Raw genomic sequence first — 17991 nt, 5'->3', positions numbered from 1 at the left:
TTGTGATGCTTAGCAGGTTTTTTTGTAGAAATTCCATTATTCTTTGATTCTTTCAATCTTTTATTCTTTAAAAAAGTTATAGCTATCAACATAAAAACTAAAAAAACTTCCTTTAACCATGTGCCCCAAATACACTCGACATTTATCATAGGAAACGTTTAATGAAGATTAAAAAAACTCCACCAAATTTGTTAAATTTTAAATCTCTGCTATTTTGATTTATTTTTGACGAGAATTAAACAAGGCTCTTTCTTTGTGCATTTTAATGCGTTTTTACATACTGTTGATTTTGATCCGCCTGAAAAATGTCTCTTTTTTCATAGTTTTTGTTCTGCGAACTTTAAAAGAAAAATATTACCTAGAATAACTTTGGCCTCTAATGAGCAAATTTTCACATACTATGTGCCAATCTCAATATTCAATTAGTTATATTAATTAGTTAGTGCTAACTCTTAATTAAGTTATGAAATGGGATACACTTTGAATAAACATACCTTTTTTGGACATATTTGGATTCTTGAAATGAAATATGCAGGGGAGGGCAATTTGTAAACTGCGATTTCCAGCTTATGTTTACCTGGACTAAAGTTTATTTTATGTTTTGCTTATTTTGCTACGTCTTAGAAACTTCTGTTTTTAAGCAATAAAAAAACATACCCGCAATTATAAGACTCATTTACACAAAAATATTACTTTAAAAAAATAATAATTTGCAATAATTTTTCATCCTTTTTCATTATTTTATTTAATAACACCCAAAAGAATATTGTATTATAAGGTATATAAAATATTAAGCTATAAACGAGAAAATAAAAAGTTTATGCGAAGTCAATCGAACCTTGTAAAATAAAAATTTAAAAATACTACTTTTTTTAACTCAAAAACTACTCGACTGATTTCCGAATTTCGTATTTTAATATTTAACATGACATAGTTTCAAATGAAGCAAAAATTTGCATATCTAGCTATTTAAAACTCTTTCGGTTATTATTAAGCAAAGTAATTAGAAAAAATAGTTATTAAAAGTTATTTTTGCATAAATTTATCTTCGGAAAAACGAGTTTGTTAATTGTGTGCAAAACTTTTCGTAATACTTTGTGTTCAAAACTTTTTGTAACTTTTCGTATGACGACAAACGCAAAAAGTAAAATAACAATTGTTATTATACGATCCAAAATTTTAATACCCTGCCTTACTGAATTACTGAGACCATGCGTTCTAGATTGCAGCTACTTTATATCCCAATATTTTAACAGTCAAATATCCAAATTGGCTGGAAAAATAAAGGTACATTTATTAAGACAAAATGTGCTTTTATATCTGATTTCGTAACTCAATTCAAACTTAGAACTAATTATTTAGCATATTTAAAGTTCACCTAAGAACCTGTAAGTACGTGATAATTTGACCATTAGAATAAAAATTATTTACAGTTGTATTCTTTTTTTTTCCACTTCTTCATCGAGTCACTGTTCATTAAAAAATTATTCTAAAATTAAGTTTTTTTCCCTATTAATTAAGCAATTAATTTTTTATTTATCTATAAATATCTCAAAATAAATTTGTATTTATTAACGTTTTCCTTCATATTTAAATCCTATATCATGCCGTATAGCATGATTTCCCATTATTCTAAAAATAAACGTATGAACACGAGCTCCATTACCTATGCTTTTAAGAAGAAAAAAAGTTTATTCTTTAGCGTTAGCAAAGAATTGGGTTTTTAGCGTCAAAACAAAGCTCAACAATCGATTTTTTAGCATTATCGGATAAAGTTGTTGGTGAGCTAAATCGATAACTCTTTCCTACGAAAACCTTTTATCACTTTTAACTCCTTATATAATCATAGTCTTCATTTTTTTGTTTATTTCCCAAAACTAATTTAATTAAAAGTTCAATTTATTATCAAAAAGAAAATAGTCTGTTTGAAACGAGCAATTTTATTTGCGTATTCTGATAAATTATAGAGATTGTTTTGTAAGGAGAATTCAAGTAACAAATTTATTAATGAATACATAAGTTTTCTTTGGAATTTTTTAAGCGAATCAAACAATTTTTCCACGAAGCGAATCAAAAAATTTTTATTCAAAAATACAAATTTTTGCATCAATTTAAATTATGCAATTTTATACGGACAAAATATCAAACATAACCAAAATCGAATCTTTTATCGAATCGAATCGAAATTTTTAAAGGAAAATATAACATTTCTAATAATATATTGAACAAACAATGAAAAAACATGAATTTTTAAAATATTTCATTAGCGTTTCCCCTAGCGCTTTTCAAATGAAAATTCTTCATGCAAATCTGTTGCCGTAATAACCATTTTCAAGGTTTATTCTTCAGTTTTTAAGTTCTTTTTAGTTTTCATTTCGAAATAAACCATAATTCGGCTTATTTTAATCATTTTCAGCTTATATATATACACCAGAAACAAGTTCATAACTAGCTATATATGGCACAAGTACTACAAATTTAGCTGTCAGACATAAAACCTCATTTAAGATTATTAATGATAAAAAAAAAATTCATTTACATAATTAAATATTTAAAATAAATTCCTTTATAGGTTATAACGTATACAATTACATTAAACTTTATATTTATAAAAATGGGGTTCTGCCGAAAGAAGGTTGCAGCCGCAAAAAATTTTGAACCGCTGAGCTAGAGCACTCAAATTTCTACTTTGGAACCCTGTGCCTGATGACAATATAAGTTTTAATCGTTTTCAGACCGTTACAAGTGTGGATTTACCGTCATTCCAGACCTTTTTTGACTAACTGAATTGCTCATAATGTCTACTCTTTATCTGATAACAATACAATTTTCAAACGTTTCCTAACTGTTGGGAGTTGAATTTGTCGTCATTAAGTTCATTTATAATTATTAGGCGCAGACGAAAAAGTTTTATCAGTTCTGCTCTTCTGGAACAAGGCTGAACTAGATTATAACTCTGGGTGTTTTAAAAACGATAGTGCTGATAATTTGCACCAAAAAAATTGAACCAGTTATCGTTTGTACATTGTTAAATGCTACTTTATTTTGAAAGAAAGAATTAAACTCATTAATTTTACAGAATTTGCAAACTTTGCATGTTTTTTTTTTAATTATATTTCCTGATAGCAGATTTTATTTAATTTCCTTAACGGAATTTTATTTCGACTGATTATGACCCGTCCGTCCCGTTCATTTAAAAGATATCGAAAACAAATCTGTTGCTTTCATATGTAATTCAGAATTATATTAAATGAAATAGGGTAAAACTACGAAGATAAAAATAAAAACCAAGCCAACTCGTATCAAATTTTTCAAAATTTATCCGAAAAAGCGATCGTTGTGGCTTTGATATTTTATAATAAAATTACTAATGTGTTTTTCATATTTTATAATATATAATGTACAACACTTATTATCAGAAAGTACAAGCTCGTCAACGGTCGTATGTACCTTAAAACGACAATAAACGAAGTTTTATATTAAATGCATATTCTTGTGCATAACGATTAGGGTAAACTTTTGTTTAAATAAAAATAAACACAATAACTAAACATATGACTTAGGGAATAAAAAATAAAAAAAACTATCTTTGGTTCTAATTTATGTAATACCTATTTATATAATTAAATTATCATTTGTATTATCAAATTCTGTAACAATTAGGTTTTATCAAATGTAATCGATTTCCTTTTTTCCCCTTGCCTTTTTTGCTGTTTATTCACTTATTCACCCAGTCAGGCATCTTGGGGATTTTCGTTAAAATTTAAGGGGCTTATAATCGGTATTTTATAGTATTTTTTATTCTTACTGGGAAAAAATGCATGATTAATCGGAATTTCGACATGCCGGTAAATACAATTTTTGAGCCCTGCGTATACACTATAACTTAGTTTTATATATTTTTTGAAAAATAAATAATTTGACTTTCTGAATTTATTGCTTCAAAATTTTGAGACAACAATTCGCTTTATTATAATTCTCTTAAAATTTTTAGAATCGAAAAATGTAAATTCCTTGATTCTAAGATGAGACCATTGTGGTTGGCATTTGAAAATATCGACACTTATGGGAAGGATGTCTTCCTCATATTCAAAAATGGAGACGGTAATATAACTTTCCTAATTGTTATGAATATTTTCATTTTCAAAAAATTTTTGAAGATAAAATAATAAATTTTATGTGTCTCTTTAAACATACATATTTAAATTAAAACAAATTTTTCATAGTCATATAAGAGATAAGACAGAGTAGCTAAGATTCGAAAGCCTGATGGAACTAAAGTATTCGCCCTATACGCTGTCAAGACTGAATTAATATTCATTGTTTAGTTGTGTGCAATATGCCACTCCAGAAAAGTTAGAGATGTAATATTTTTTTAATAAATAATTTTCTTATACAAAAAGTTAAATTACCACTAGTGTACAAAAGTTACTCCACTAGTAGGATAAAACCGGGTATACTCGTTGACTCTTAGGGAAATTTAGAAATACTGGAACTTTAGTGAAAAAGTAACAGACATTTTTTTAAATGACAATTTAAGAAAAGTGTACATGAAGCGTACTGAAAGGAAGGGAGAGGAAAACTAAGTCTCGGGTCTGCTAAAGGCACGACCAAAATATGTTCATTAATTAGTTTGCCTGTTTTTTTAAGAAAATTGCAAAGAATTTCTTATAAAAGTTACTATTTAAGTTTTAAGGGTTTTCAAAAATTTTCGAAATGAACTGAACTGAATTTCGAGTGAATGAAATGTACATACACCATTGTAAATTTTTTTTCTTTCCGGATTTCTGCGCATTGCTTTACATTTTTCTCATGTTCTACGTCTTTGATCATAATCCTGGATGCTTTTAATTTTGGAGTTAAAATGTTATTAAAGATTAAATTTCGCATCTCTTCCTTATTATCTTTGACAATTGACCTATCTAAAATACAAAATTTAATACACGCAACCTATCACGCCAAAAATTCATCATACATTCAACGGCAAGTGCTGTTTCAGATGGTGTTTCACATGTTAAATATGCTCAGATCTAAAACATTTTTTAAGGAACAATTTGTCTTAACTAATTGCACAGTTTAATATGAATCACATTTCCATGTCTCTTTGAAAATTATTATTTTCTCCCGCAGATCTACGGCAAGACATGCTTATTTTACAAATGTTGCGTATAATGGATAGGCTATGGAAAGATGAAGGGTTAGATTTCAGGTAAGCATTCAGTCAATTTAAGTAATACGGCAAAAATAACATAAAACCTTAATTGTTTGTAGCACAAGTTTTCAGTTACTCTTATTTTGAAATCCATTAAAACATTGGCTTAAAAATTATATAGCTTTCGATAAATTTATTTGGTACCGCTTGCTGTTGTTACATTCAATGCGTATTATATATACTATTGTAATTATTTTCTACCTAAAGCTTAACACAGCACAACATATCTGTTTTTTTGTACCATTATNAAGAGCTAAAGCAGAAGCATTTTTGATCATTTTTAAAGAAGTTATGACACTTTGAATTTTGCCATTTTTTTTATAAGTTTCTGGGTGTACTGATACTTTTGAGCGGTACTGTATATTGTAATTACTTTCTACCTAAAGTTTAACACAGCACAGCATATCTGTTTTTTTGTACCATTATGCGTATTCGTAAAGTATCCGCTTTTTGAACAACAATGTCAATTAACATTCATATCCGAATTGTAATGACACTTCTACTTTGTACTGACAAATTGCACTTTTTCCTTCCTTTTGTTTTTGCATTAGATTTAATTTCTAGGGCTGTTTAATTTTATTATTCTAAGAACTAAAATAGATTGTTAAAATTGCTTTAAAAAACGTTGCTTGGCGTAGCATTGCCGCATTCGGCTTTTGCAGCATCAATCTAGTTTTTTGTGAATATTTTTAATATTATCATTACTTCATGTTGTATTTTAAATTTTCTTTTCTAGAGAACTATTTGACCGATTCCATTCAAATTTTAAAATTTGTCATTTAAAATTACATAGTAGGAGGCAAATATTTGAGTACATTTCTAAATTGTTTCACCATTCTTAAAACGAATAGTAGAAATTTATAAATAATACTTCTATTTTTAAATATTCAGATAAACGAATTTTATAATTGTGTGACAAAACCATTTGATTATCTTAAACTGTTCAAGAGATCTGGTGAAATACATACATAGTGAAATTAACATTAATCGGCCATTAAAGGCCTGGAATCCTTCCCCTTATGCTTTAGGTGTCAAACATCAAAAGAAAAGGCATGCTTTTCGTAGTATATAACTAAGTTTTTGTGTCGAATTTCGTTCCTTAAAATATCGTCTGCCAAAGAATTTTAGTATATTTAAGGTTAGTCTCTCGAAAAAATAAAAATCTAATGATAAGATCAGTTATTTAATTGTTCTTTTTTTACTTTAGCTTAGTACATATATCACATAGACTCTGTCAATGCAGCAAATTAAAACTAAATAAAGAAAATCAGATCAAAATTTTCATTCTCAGAAGAAGAAAAAATGTGTAATATTATGTGCCGTAGACTAATCAAAAAATACAGCGCTTAATCATTGATGTCGGTATTTTCCAGATACTATAATGTGTAAGTTTATTGCTGTCAGTCTATATGCCTTTAGGCTAATTAAAAAATGCGTAAAGAACTACTCAAATGGACTTTGATCAGGCTTATTGCAATAAAACTTCGCTTTATTAAAAACTCCTTCAAATAAATCAGGGTAATTTTGAAATTAGTGATATATTTTTTTAATTACCCTACAGGTGCGTGGGCTCTCTGCAATGAACCTAAAAAGTATCATGTTGATTAAAAAATACTTTTCCAATATATAGCCTGGTGAATTAGTAAATAACGGAGGTTGTTATCAAAGAGCAGGTTTGTTTAATTAACTTAAGACAAATGTTCTTAAAGTTAATACTATATACTATAAGTATTTAAGAAAGTTAATATGGTAAAACAGCAATTGTATTTAAGAATCAAAAGCGTAGAATCACTGTAAAAGAAAATCAAAAATTGATCATATTAATAAGTAAACTTAAGCTCGAAATAACCTTGAATATTCCACGGGTTTATTAACTATACCAATGATATTTATTTACAATAGAATGATACCTTATCAGTGTATGGCAACGGGACACAAAGTTGGTTTGATTGAAGTTGTTCCAGACAGTGACACCATTGCAAACATTCAAAAAGAGAAAGGATTTACTGCCACTTCCGCCTTCAAAAAGGGGTCTATTTTATCGTGGCTGAAGGATCATAATCCGGATGACATGAGGTATTAGTACACTCTTTGATATTCTGCTGATCAGATCTGTTGTTGGAAATTGCTTACAATATCTTTCTTTGCATATTTGAAGCCTGAGTAAAGCTGCAGAAGAATTTACTTTATCATGTGCAGGATATTGTGTTGCAACTTATGTTCTGGGGGTGGCTGACAGACACAGTGATAATATTATGATCAAGACAAATGGTCAGGTAATACTTATTTTTGTTTTTTAAGAAAAGTCCTGGCTGTGTCCCTAATATAATATAATTTGAATTAAAGCATGTACGATATTCAGGAGTACAAATTAAATTATTCAGCCAAAGGAGAATACAAAATTTAGATACAAAATTCCGAAATGCAATTTCTAAATTCGAGAACAAGAAATAAATAATAAAATTACATATTTATTTAGCATTTCGGCTACCTTTATGATTTATTTAAAGTGGCATGCCAATGAAAAAGAAAAGTTTTTTTTAAAATATAATTTTTTTAAGAGCAATAGAATAAACTTTAAATTGGAGATGCATTTATAATAAATTGCATTAGTATTCCCCATAGCACTTTTCAAATCAAAATAAAATAACGACCAGATTTGTTAATATATTTTCCGTAATAATCACTTTCTACGTTTATAGCAGATATTTTTAGTTTTCATTTCAACGAAAACCATTCATTATTCATTTTTAGTACTGCGAATTCCAATGTCGATCACTAATAACAGGACGATGAAAAAATGTCATTCCTTTTATTAATTTTTTTCGAAATAAAGTAGTCCTTTATTGGTTAATACGTAACGTACACAATAGTCATTTAATACTTTAGAAATAAAAGTCGGGGTTCCTCCCAGAGAAAGTTAATCATTTAGGGTTCCATAACTACAAAATATTGGGAATCTCTTGCCTAAACCAACATTTCCTTCATTGTTTTCAAGCATGACTCAAAATATTTTTGACAGTCACAGAATCAATGATGATTACTTTAAAAAGGTTTTAAATATTATGAACTACACTCGTTTTTATTTAGGAAAGCGTACTGTTGCATTTTCCATTACATTTTCTTCGTTCATCCTTTGTAAAGTACATTTACCTTAAATTATGCAACTAAATTTATTTCTCATTCAATTTGTTTCTTACAGTTATTTCATATTGACTTTGGACACATTCTCGGAAAATTCAAAGAAAAATTCGGTATTAAGCGTGAAAGAGTGCCATTTGTCTTAACTCATGATTTTGTATACATTATCACCAAAGGACACACTCAAAAATCTCAAGAATTCACCAAGTAAGATTATGTCAAATATCACTTATTAATTTCAAACCTCCTTTGTCCATAGTATTGTTTTTTTTTCTTCACAATTTCAAACTCTCTCTTTCTTCAGATTTCAGCAATACTGTGAACGTGCCTTTATGATCCTGCGACGCTGGGGTCCATTGGTCATTTCACTCTTTGCCATGATGTTGTCCACTGGCATTCCAGAACTTAGCAGTGAGAAAGATCTAGATTACCTGAGGGAAACGTTGGTTCTCGATATGTCGGACAACGATGCCCTCAAGCATTTTCGTCTGAAATTTGATGAAGCTCTCAAAAACAGTTGGAAAACTAGTGCGAACTGGATGGCTCATAATTGGGCTAAAGACAATAAAATGTCTGACTAAAAACCACAACAATGGCTGTGAGTTACATTTTCTATAGTTTATCATTGAGTGTTAGTTTCTTGAAAACCATTATTTTGTATATTAAAGGTTATTCATCATTTCATGTACTCAGCTATATCTATATAACACTTGATAAGCATCCGATAAATAGGCAGGAGATTTTCTTCTAACAACATATATAACATAATACATATTAAGCAATAATATATATATAACAGTTTCATTATTGCTATCAAGACAATGGACAACAATTATTAAACACTAAGGAACACACAAGGAATACATACGTTCCATACTGAGAGAGAGGAAAACTGAACTTTTCATTTGAAAAGAGAAATTCCCAGATCTTAAGAAAAATAACCCTGAAGAAGCGTCTCTAGGCAGCAGTAAACATGTTAGCTACATATGCTAATACTCTAATTGTTTTAAAATAGGTGAGCACAACCTGTGGCCCATATGAGGCCCACCGACTGCTGATGTGCTGCCCAATTTTTCAGTCAACACTTTCAGTTATTGCTACAAAATTCCGCATCCCAGTATTTACGATGCGCGAATTTCGAAATTTGAGAAATCACTTTTCGACTCGCTTTATTTTTACCGACTTCATCGTAAATCCAAGTGACGTTTCGATCGTTTTTTGGAATTTATAACTACCAATTGCCACGTGGTTTTTAAAATTCCAATATATTCAATACGATATTACAATTCGTGAATTATGAATCACGCATTTAATTGATTACTTTTTGTCGTGCTTTGTGCTAATTTCATCGTAAATCTGAATGATTTTTTTTCCTTCTTTTTTTAAAATCTTTGCTACGTTTTTCCACGTGATTTTGAAGATCTCGTATTTTTACTACGATATTATTGACTTGTGAGTATCAAATCCCACAATTAAATACTTACTTTTTGACGCGCTTTGTTTTTGCCAATTTCATAGTAATCCAAGTCATTTTTCAATCATTTTTTCGGCAGTTTTAGCGATGCATTCCCACGTGGGTTCAAAAATTCTGATATTTATTTCTACATACGAATTTTAAATCACGGATTTAAATAATTACTTATTTGCGATCTTTATTCTCGCTAATTTAATCGTAAATGTAAGCATTTTTTTTTCTCTTTTATTTTTTTAGAATTATTGCGATGCTTTTCCACTGCAACGTTTATATAAAAAAATATATTTGCCACCGATATGACTAAATATGCGTGTGGCCCAACCTGCTGTGCATGTGGCCCTTCATTCAAAAAGGTTGTGCACCCCTATTTTAGAACATAAGATTTTACAAAAATACAGCGGTTAGAAATGTAAAGTATTTCTTTCAATTACGTAAGGGATCTTAGCTTACCAGAAAAATTGGTTTACTTAAAAATGCAAATTTCCAAGTTAGTTTCAATAAGGAAAATGTGCAATGGAATGAAACTAAATATTTATATACTTCGATTTTTAAAAGTTATAAAACTCTCAATACTTTATAATGATCATAAACAGTAGTTTAAAAATGAACATCCAATATATCGATTCCCATTATTAACGATTTTGATTAATAAAAATAATTTGTTCTATCAGTGTTTATGTAAAAAATGATATTTCATAACAAAATACCTTTACTTTCAAAAATAATTTATTTTATCTTTAAAGCCACACACACATTAAAGCACACTATGTATCACAACTTAGTCTACTTTCATAATTCCATAAATATTACTAATAAAATTAATTAAAAATATCATGTACAAAAGTATTGAATACATAAAGATGCTTTTACATTTACATTCTAACTTCAGTTCATTCAATATCACAACATATTCCTTGTAAGAATCTTAAAGGATATTTACATATAAACAACATTCAAGCAACCTTTACCTGAAGAAAAAAAAATTAAACAGTTTTGTGAAGTGATGCACAAAAACCACATAAAAATGAAATTGGCATAGAATATTGGACAGATTCTGTGAATCTATTTGAAAAAAATCTTTCAATTTTTCAAAATATATTATCTTTTTATAACAAATTAATTTCGAATTTAACAAGATCTTTCGAAAAATTTGTGAAGCAGCTTATATAATTTCTTCAGTTTTTTTAAAAAAATTATTATTATTGGTTTAACATAAGGCCACATAATCTGTGGTCTTTAAATGGTCCATGTGTTTGATCCTAGGCCTACCAACTGAAAAGTGGAAAAAACTAAGAATAGAAAGATCATTGTTTTTCAAAATAATTTATTTAAAAAAAACAGCCATATTCTAAAATGTCAAAATACTGATTTATGATGTTCAGATTTAAATTGTTCATCATTTCTTTTAAAAATGTAATTTAGGGATTTAAATACAGTAAAAAAGTATAAGTTTTTCTACAGAGAAAATTTAAAGCTTGCCATAATTTTAATTTATTCAAAACTTCAAATTTTTATTAATTCAGAACATATTATTGATTTAGTTTTTATTACACTAAAGAATAATTACCTCATTGTTAATTGATATAAAAACTGAATATATTGGGTCTTTTTTTTTCTTTGGCTCTCTTCAGTAAAATGTATCCCAGTCTAACAGCCTTTTTAAAAGTAAGTAACTAGGTACACATAAAATATTTGTAACGAAATCAGGGAATTCCACACCAGAAAGTTGAATTAGGTAATAGAATTAACCCCATTTAATATAACAATTTAACTATGTTTTTTATATTTACAAGATACACCGAGATGCCGAAATAAAAAAAAATGTACATTTTAAACAGGATAATAACTGAATTTAAAAAAAAATCTTTATAAATCAAGTATACAGGATTGGCAACATTTAAGACTATATATATATATACACTATGCTATATTTAAAATCTTATATCAAATAGAAATTCAATAAACAAATGGAAACTTTAAGGTTTAAAAAAATAGTTTACTAACCCTATTATGTAAACTAAAGTTATTCATAATGTTTTTTTTAATAATTTTAGAAGGTATTGCTTAGTGTAAAAAAAATTCAGATACCTTGAATGATGGTTCCAATGTTCCATAATTAAATTGATAGTAATAGGGTTCCATAATTGGTTCCTTTATATATATTTTTACAACAGAATTTTTTATATGTTTTAAACAACAAAAGTTACATAAAGAATTTGATATCATTTAATAAGAAAATATTCTAAAAAATATTTTTTATAAGCTTTCAATCTTTAACTAATATATCATTTAAAATATTTTGGCAAAGATATTTTTAATAAAAAATTAAAGAATGTATTACAATAATTTAACAAATTTCCTATATTTACATTGCACACTGAGACATTGAAATAAAATATTTATCGTTGTACAAACTTGATATTTTTTACATCATCTATTTTAACATTATAAAAAACTGCAATTTGTATTTACTCAATAGCTTACATTTAATTATTTGCAAGCCTACCTGTATGACTAAGTATAAAAGAGCTGACACAGTATAAGTTTGAAATGAAAAATAGAAATAAATATATATTGATAGAAAACTTGTTGCTATCATATTAAAAACAATTTAAAATACATATAAACTCTAACAATTAACACCTACAAAAGGAATAAAAAAATTAAATAGTCGATTCCTTTAAATTAGTCTAAATATAGAATAGGAATAGATTATTTACATGAAGGCATTTAATAAATAAATATGTTCGATTATAATCATGATGGGTTAGAATGTATTTTTGATAAATCATGAACAGCATCTTTCAAGGCAATTGCCAGCTTTTGCTCACGGTTATTTTCTGGTAAATGGACCAAGACTTGATCAATAAGTGTTGCAGTCAGATTTAGAGGCACATTGTTGCATCGTAAAGTAATATCACCCTAAAAGAAAATATTGAAATTATAGAAAAGATCATTCAAAATTTAACAATATGAACTACTATGATTTAAGTAAAAAATACAAGTTCTATATCATGACAAGCATTGATTTTAGTAAGTTATAAAGGTTGTTTCACTATCAGACCTATAGGAGGGGGAATAGAGACTAATCCGAATCAAATTGCCATAGTTGAGAGAACACAATGGGACAGAAAACATTTTATTGAACAGTTGTACAACAGAAGATGTTTGAAATTGTGACCAGAAGTCATCAGGCAGGCTTGACAGCATTGCTGCTGTTCTGGAAGATTCCTGGCAGCTACAGACACTTGAGCCATGAGGTCTTTTAACTGAATCAACAAGGGTCTTGTATCACTTTTCATTTGACCCCAGAAATGTTCCATGCATACTTGTTACAGTAATCTGGTAGGCCAATGACCCAGGCTAGCAGGACCTATCCACCACTTTCCAAAGGTTACATTGAGGTATCGGCAGATATCATTCATGGAATGTCCTGTTGGTGCCACACAGAGCAGGCCTACCACAGTCTAACAACCATTGTGCCATGAAGTTCGGGCAAGACTTGTTGAAGGAAGATGCATGTCCGACTGTTCTAAATGACTGAGCAGAAGGTACGGTTCAATGAGGCAGTCTCCTAGAATGCCAGCCTAAACACTGACCAAGAAATGCTGTTCAGCTGTACATGGGGGGTTCACTCATAGGTGTTTTGTTGATTGAAGGCTCCTTCAATAAACAAAAAGGATGCAGCACTCTGTTGCAAGAACCGTGTAGCAAATGCCCTCTGGAGTGGATAATTTTCAGTCAGTAATGATTGTACTAATTGTACCAATTGATGAAGGTATGCTCTCATTTGGTTTGCTGCAAATATCCTCTAGGCAGTGCAGTGAGAATAGACCACATTCTAGAGTACTTGTGCTTAGATTATCTTCTCATTGCCAAATGTCCTCGTCCTTTGTTCTCGATTTATTGTAGCTCTCATTAAACAACCAATCTCACATAACCATCTGTTGACACTTTTGAAGGTTATGTGATGGAGAGAATGTCTGTGTAGGTACCATTCCTAGTTCAACCAACAATGGGCATGCCAGTTAAGGTTTGCAGCTTCATATATGATCAACATATTGACCAGTTCATCCTACTACCCTGGAAACCAAATGGCAAATCACTGCTTCCAGCATGCTTGCTGTTCATGCAACCCTCACTTTACTGCCATCTACAGAAAGACTGCCGAGAGGATGCAAAACAGGCCAGGAATTCCATGTCGCACTGCTGTCTGATAGCTTCTTGATTTAATTTTAAGGATGAAAATTAAAGAAAAAACATAGTCCTTGAAAAATGTACACTTATTAGTATGTGTCACTTGACATTTTTGTTGCAACCTGTTTTTTATAATTTCTTCTTTTTTAACCTAGTATACATACCTTTTTATTCTCTAAAACTGCAGTTAATGGATATACAGTTAATAGGTTATACATCTTTGAAAACTGCAGAAAATTTCATTACAACTTCATAATATTCTATATATTCTATAATTAATTCTTAAATATTCTATAGTTATTTTATGGAGTTNATACCTTTTTATTCTCTAAAACTGCAGTTAATGGATATACAGTTAATAGGTTATACATCTTTGAAAACTGCAGAAAATTTCATTACAACTTCATACCCCTGTTTTAAATATTCTATAGTTATTTTATGGAGTTATATAAACTTTTTTAACTAACAGCACACAGCAGAGGATAAAAGAAATATGATTTCTTTTATTCATTGTATACATTGGTGTGGTATATGAGAGATTGATGCTCTTGTAGAAAATTTTGTTTCTTGTAATTAAAAATTTTAAACATATGCGATTTTTTTCTCCTTTTAGTACTTTTTAAAACTAATGAATCATACTGTTATGATTATTCTTTTAATAAATATTAATAATGCAAATAATATCTGTAGTTTTAGGTTCTCAAGCTGCTAATAAAACCTATGAAAAATGCAGCTTCCAGTGAATTTAAATAAAAGAAGTTGGTGAACATTGATTTATATCTTACTATTATTCAGTAAAAGTGTTTATTCCAATTAAGTACATCAAGCAAGAATGAAATTTTAATTTCTAAAAGTTGTCAAATTTAGCAATAAAGTTAGTTATTTGGTAAAGCTTTTAGAAAGGGCATGAAGAGGTGATAAGTGCCTCACATATATCACTTATTATTTCATACTTTTCTATAAATTTGTTGATTTTATATTAAATAAAGTAGTGGATAATTAGATTGATTCAAAATTGTGAATAAATAACTAAGTTATTACTTTGGTAAATAAACTGAAAATGGTGAATAAATTAATATTCTACCAGAGGAACTAAGTGAAAAATTAATATTAAAGGAATTTAAAGAACAAACAGNTAAATAAAGTAGTTATTTATTCACAATTTTGAATCAATCTAATTATCCACTAAGTTATTACTTTGGTAAATAAACTGAAAATGGTGAATAAATTAATATTCTACCAGAGGAACTAAGTGAAAAATTAATATTAAAGGAATTTAAAGAACAAACAGTTCAGAAAAAAATCAATGCTAGGGGAAAAAAGTGTTTTTTTTTTTTTTTTAGAAATACTCTACATTTAAACAAACTTACCAATTTCTTTAAGAATGTCGTTACATCTGGAGTCATACAACCCAGGCTTCTAGCAGGATCTCCACTTTCAAAGATAAGTTTATTAACTCTTTGTCCTGCTAAAAGAAGAAGTTGAGAAGCTAATACTGATTTATCATTCACAGGGGTTTGTACCTATGGAAAAAATAAAGTATATCTTTTAAAAGCACTCTAAAAGAAAACATGTAACAGAAAAGTTGAACAATACAAAATCGATAATTAACCCCAGATTAATAAATATTCATGGGAGAAGTTCATATTTTTATGTTTTTCACTTTAAAAGTAAGAAGTAATTACTCACAGTCTGCTAGATCAATGTCACACTAGCTTCATAGACGTTTAAAAAAACAAACAAATGCTTACTCTTTGAAAGCAATCACTTAAATCCTTTTTAAGAGTTTTTTTTTCAGTAACGAACCCCTCACAGGGTTAAAATACATACAATTAGGTCTAGACCCTGCCTAGTGAGACATGATGTTCATTGGTTCATCAATTATTGTCAAAAAATATTTACATTGGGGAATACAAAGTAATATTTAAGCAAAACACAAAACAAATCTCTCAAATCATTATTGAGATTACATATAACATGGAAAATCAATATATCAAAACCTGCTTGATTGCCAGTTGAAACTTCAAGCCATTTTTTAAAAATCTTTTTTTAACTTCCCTGTTTTCTCACACAATCAAACAGACTTTCATGCTCATTTTCTCAAAGATTCTAAAACTATATATTAAGGTCCCTTTCTTACAGAATCATTATGGCAGCAATTAAGCTTGAAATCAAAATTGCTGGATACACTATTGTAAATCGCAGCAGATCAGCAAAATTTATGGTCTCATCTTAATCTGATCACTACTTAAGTAATGGAATGTTAATGAAAATGAACAATGTTTATGAAACAATTTTTTTCCTTTTGAGCAAAGCAACTTACAACCCAGCTTCTTCACCTGTTGAATGCCTATTAATTTTTGCAGGATAAATGGTAACTAGTCAATTATACCAAATCTAAAAGCTTTTGAAATCAGTGTTGATAACTATTTTTTCAGTTTTGGAAAATAGTGTTGTTTTATGACTTATCTGTAAACTCTTTCACAAATCAATAAACTTGGATTAGTAAGAAACCTTCTGCTTCATCAATATGTTTTATCTTTTTAGCCATTACTATTAAAAAGGAGACAAATGTAAAAACATCTAAACTAAGTGCCAGTTAAAATGAAACTGATTTTTATTTATAAATCTTTTTTTCAAATTTGCAAAATCTGAAAAGAAAATTATTTTATAACTATTGTGAAAAATCTAAATTTTTAAAGATTAGACTTAGTAAAGACTTTATTATTCCATAAATTAAAATCTGCAATGAGACATAAATTTGACTATCCAAAGACAATATCACAAGACATTTTTCACAGTATAAGTCCTACCTCAAATTTAAACTTCAAAATGGAGAAGTTAGCCATTGTATCAATTATAAACATACATATAAATAGGCATGAAATGGCATCCAACAAAATGCTATTATTAATCCAAAAAAAAATTAAAAACAAAGACATTTTCTTATTGCTTTTAAAAAAGAACATTGAAAAGATTTTCTATTCAAAAACATATCCTTGATGGTGTTAATGTATTGTGGCAGTAAACAAAGTGCATAGTTAAATTGAGAATAAAAAAAATGAAATTCCATCACTTTTTTAATTTTACTGCTACACACAACAACGCTTATTGACAGACAAATTTTGATGATACTGTATTTTAATGCAATTGAGACATTTCAAACCAAGTCAAATAACGTACGCTTGCTTCTAAAAAGATAAATATTTGCTATAATAGGTGCTATGATGACCTTGTTATATAAAAATTATGATTGTATTACATTTCAAGTCTTTGTATTTATCTTACAGATGAGGAAAATGTTTGAGATTGTTTCAAGAGAAAAAGATCTTTGAAATAGTTGAGGGATTGACCACGTCATAAGTCAACTTGCAAGCATAAATCCTTAGGGGCTAAAAAAGTACTCACAGTTAAGGGTTTGACCACAGTATAAGTAAACACCCAACTCGAATTTTTAAGCACTAAAAAAGTCGCAAAGTACTTATACATCTTAAAGTATGGTAACTACTTACATATTATTATATTGAGTGGATTAGGTAAAAGGTAGAAAGAAAGAAGCACTTACTTCTTGAGCCAAGTAATCATGTCCTCCTGAATACAATTCACACACATAATGACGCCTTACTTCATCTAAATCTAAATCCCAGCCATTTGCCAATTCAAGTATACAGTTAAATCTTTTACTAGCAGCAGATGAAGCAGCAGGGTTGATAGCAGCTACAGTGATTTCGTTAGCATTAGAAGATTCAGGTACATTTTCAGATAAACCTTGAACAACGGCTGATGTTGCTCTCAATAAAAACTGAGTTCTATTAGTTTGCAATGTAGAATCAATTTTCCCAGTTTCCTCTTGAGCATGGTAACTAAGTTCTCTGAAGAAATACTTTTTAACCTAAATAAATAAAATTAGAAATTTTAATAGTCTGCACTTGACATTTTTAATGACTTTTAAGTAAGTACCCTAAAT

General features: G+C 28.8%; 2 protein-coding genes across 3 annotated transcripts in view; one reads left to right on the top strand and one right to left on the bottom strand.

Annotated features, from left to right (window-relative positions):
• LOC107454170 (phosphatidylinositol 3-kinase 92E) overlaps positions 1 to 9037 on the top strand; it is a 65717-nt gene extending 56680 nt beyond the window's left edge. For both annotated transcript variants that reach the window (XM_043053017.2, XM_043053025.2), the window contains exons 15-20: positions 3995 to 4104; positions 5131 to 5209; positions 7115 to 7288; positions 7371 to 7488; positions 8415 to 8560; positions 8658 to 9037. In XM_043053017.2, the coding sequence (XP_042908951.1) occupies positions 3995 to 4104; positions 5131 to 5209; positions 7115 to 7288; positions 7371 to 7488; positions 8415 to 8560; positions 8658 to 8934 (904 nt within the window). In that variant the 3' untranslated portion in view covers positions 8935 to 9037. The remainder of the gene's footprint in view (positions 1 to 3994; positions 4105 to 5130; positions 5210 to 7114; positions 7289 to 7370; positions 7489 to 8414; positions 8561 to 8657) is intronic.
• Positions 9038 to 10535: 1498 nt separating this feature from the next.
• The window catches only part of Rab3-GA (Rab3 GTPase activating protein), a 39630-nt gene continuing 32174 nt past the window's right edge, over positions 10536 to 17991 (bottom strand). Inside the window, exons 30-32 of the mRNA XM_043053008.2 lie at positions 17590 to 17916; positions 15395 to 15547; positions 10536 to 12749 (exon numbers count right to left, since the gene is read on the bottom strand). Coding sequence (XP_042908942.1) covers positions 12585 to 12749; positions 15395 to 15547; positions 17590 to 17916 — 645 coding nt within the window. The 3' untranslated portion in view covers positions 10536 to 12584. The remainder of the gene's footprint in view (positions 12750 to 15394; positions 15548 to 17589; positions 17917 to 17991) is intronic.

This window comes from Parasteatoda tepidariorum, chromosome 1 (assembly GCF_043381705.1).
Source record: "Parasteatoda tepidariorum isolate YZ-2023 chromosome 1, CAS_Ptep_4.0, whole genome shotgun sequence".
Taxonomy (NCBI): Eukaryota; Metazoa; Arthropoda; class Arachnida; order Araneae; family Theridiidae; genus Parasteatoda; species Parasteatoda tepidariorum.
The sequence above is the reverse complement of the archived record's forward strand: the minus strand, read 5'-3'. Positions and strand labels throughout refer to the sequence as shown.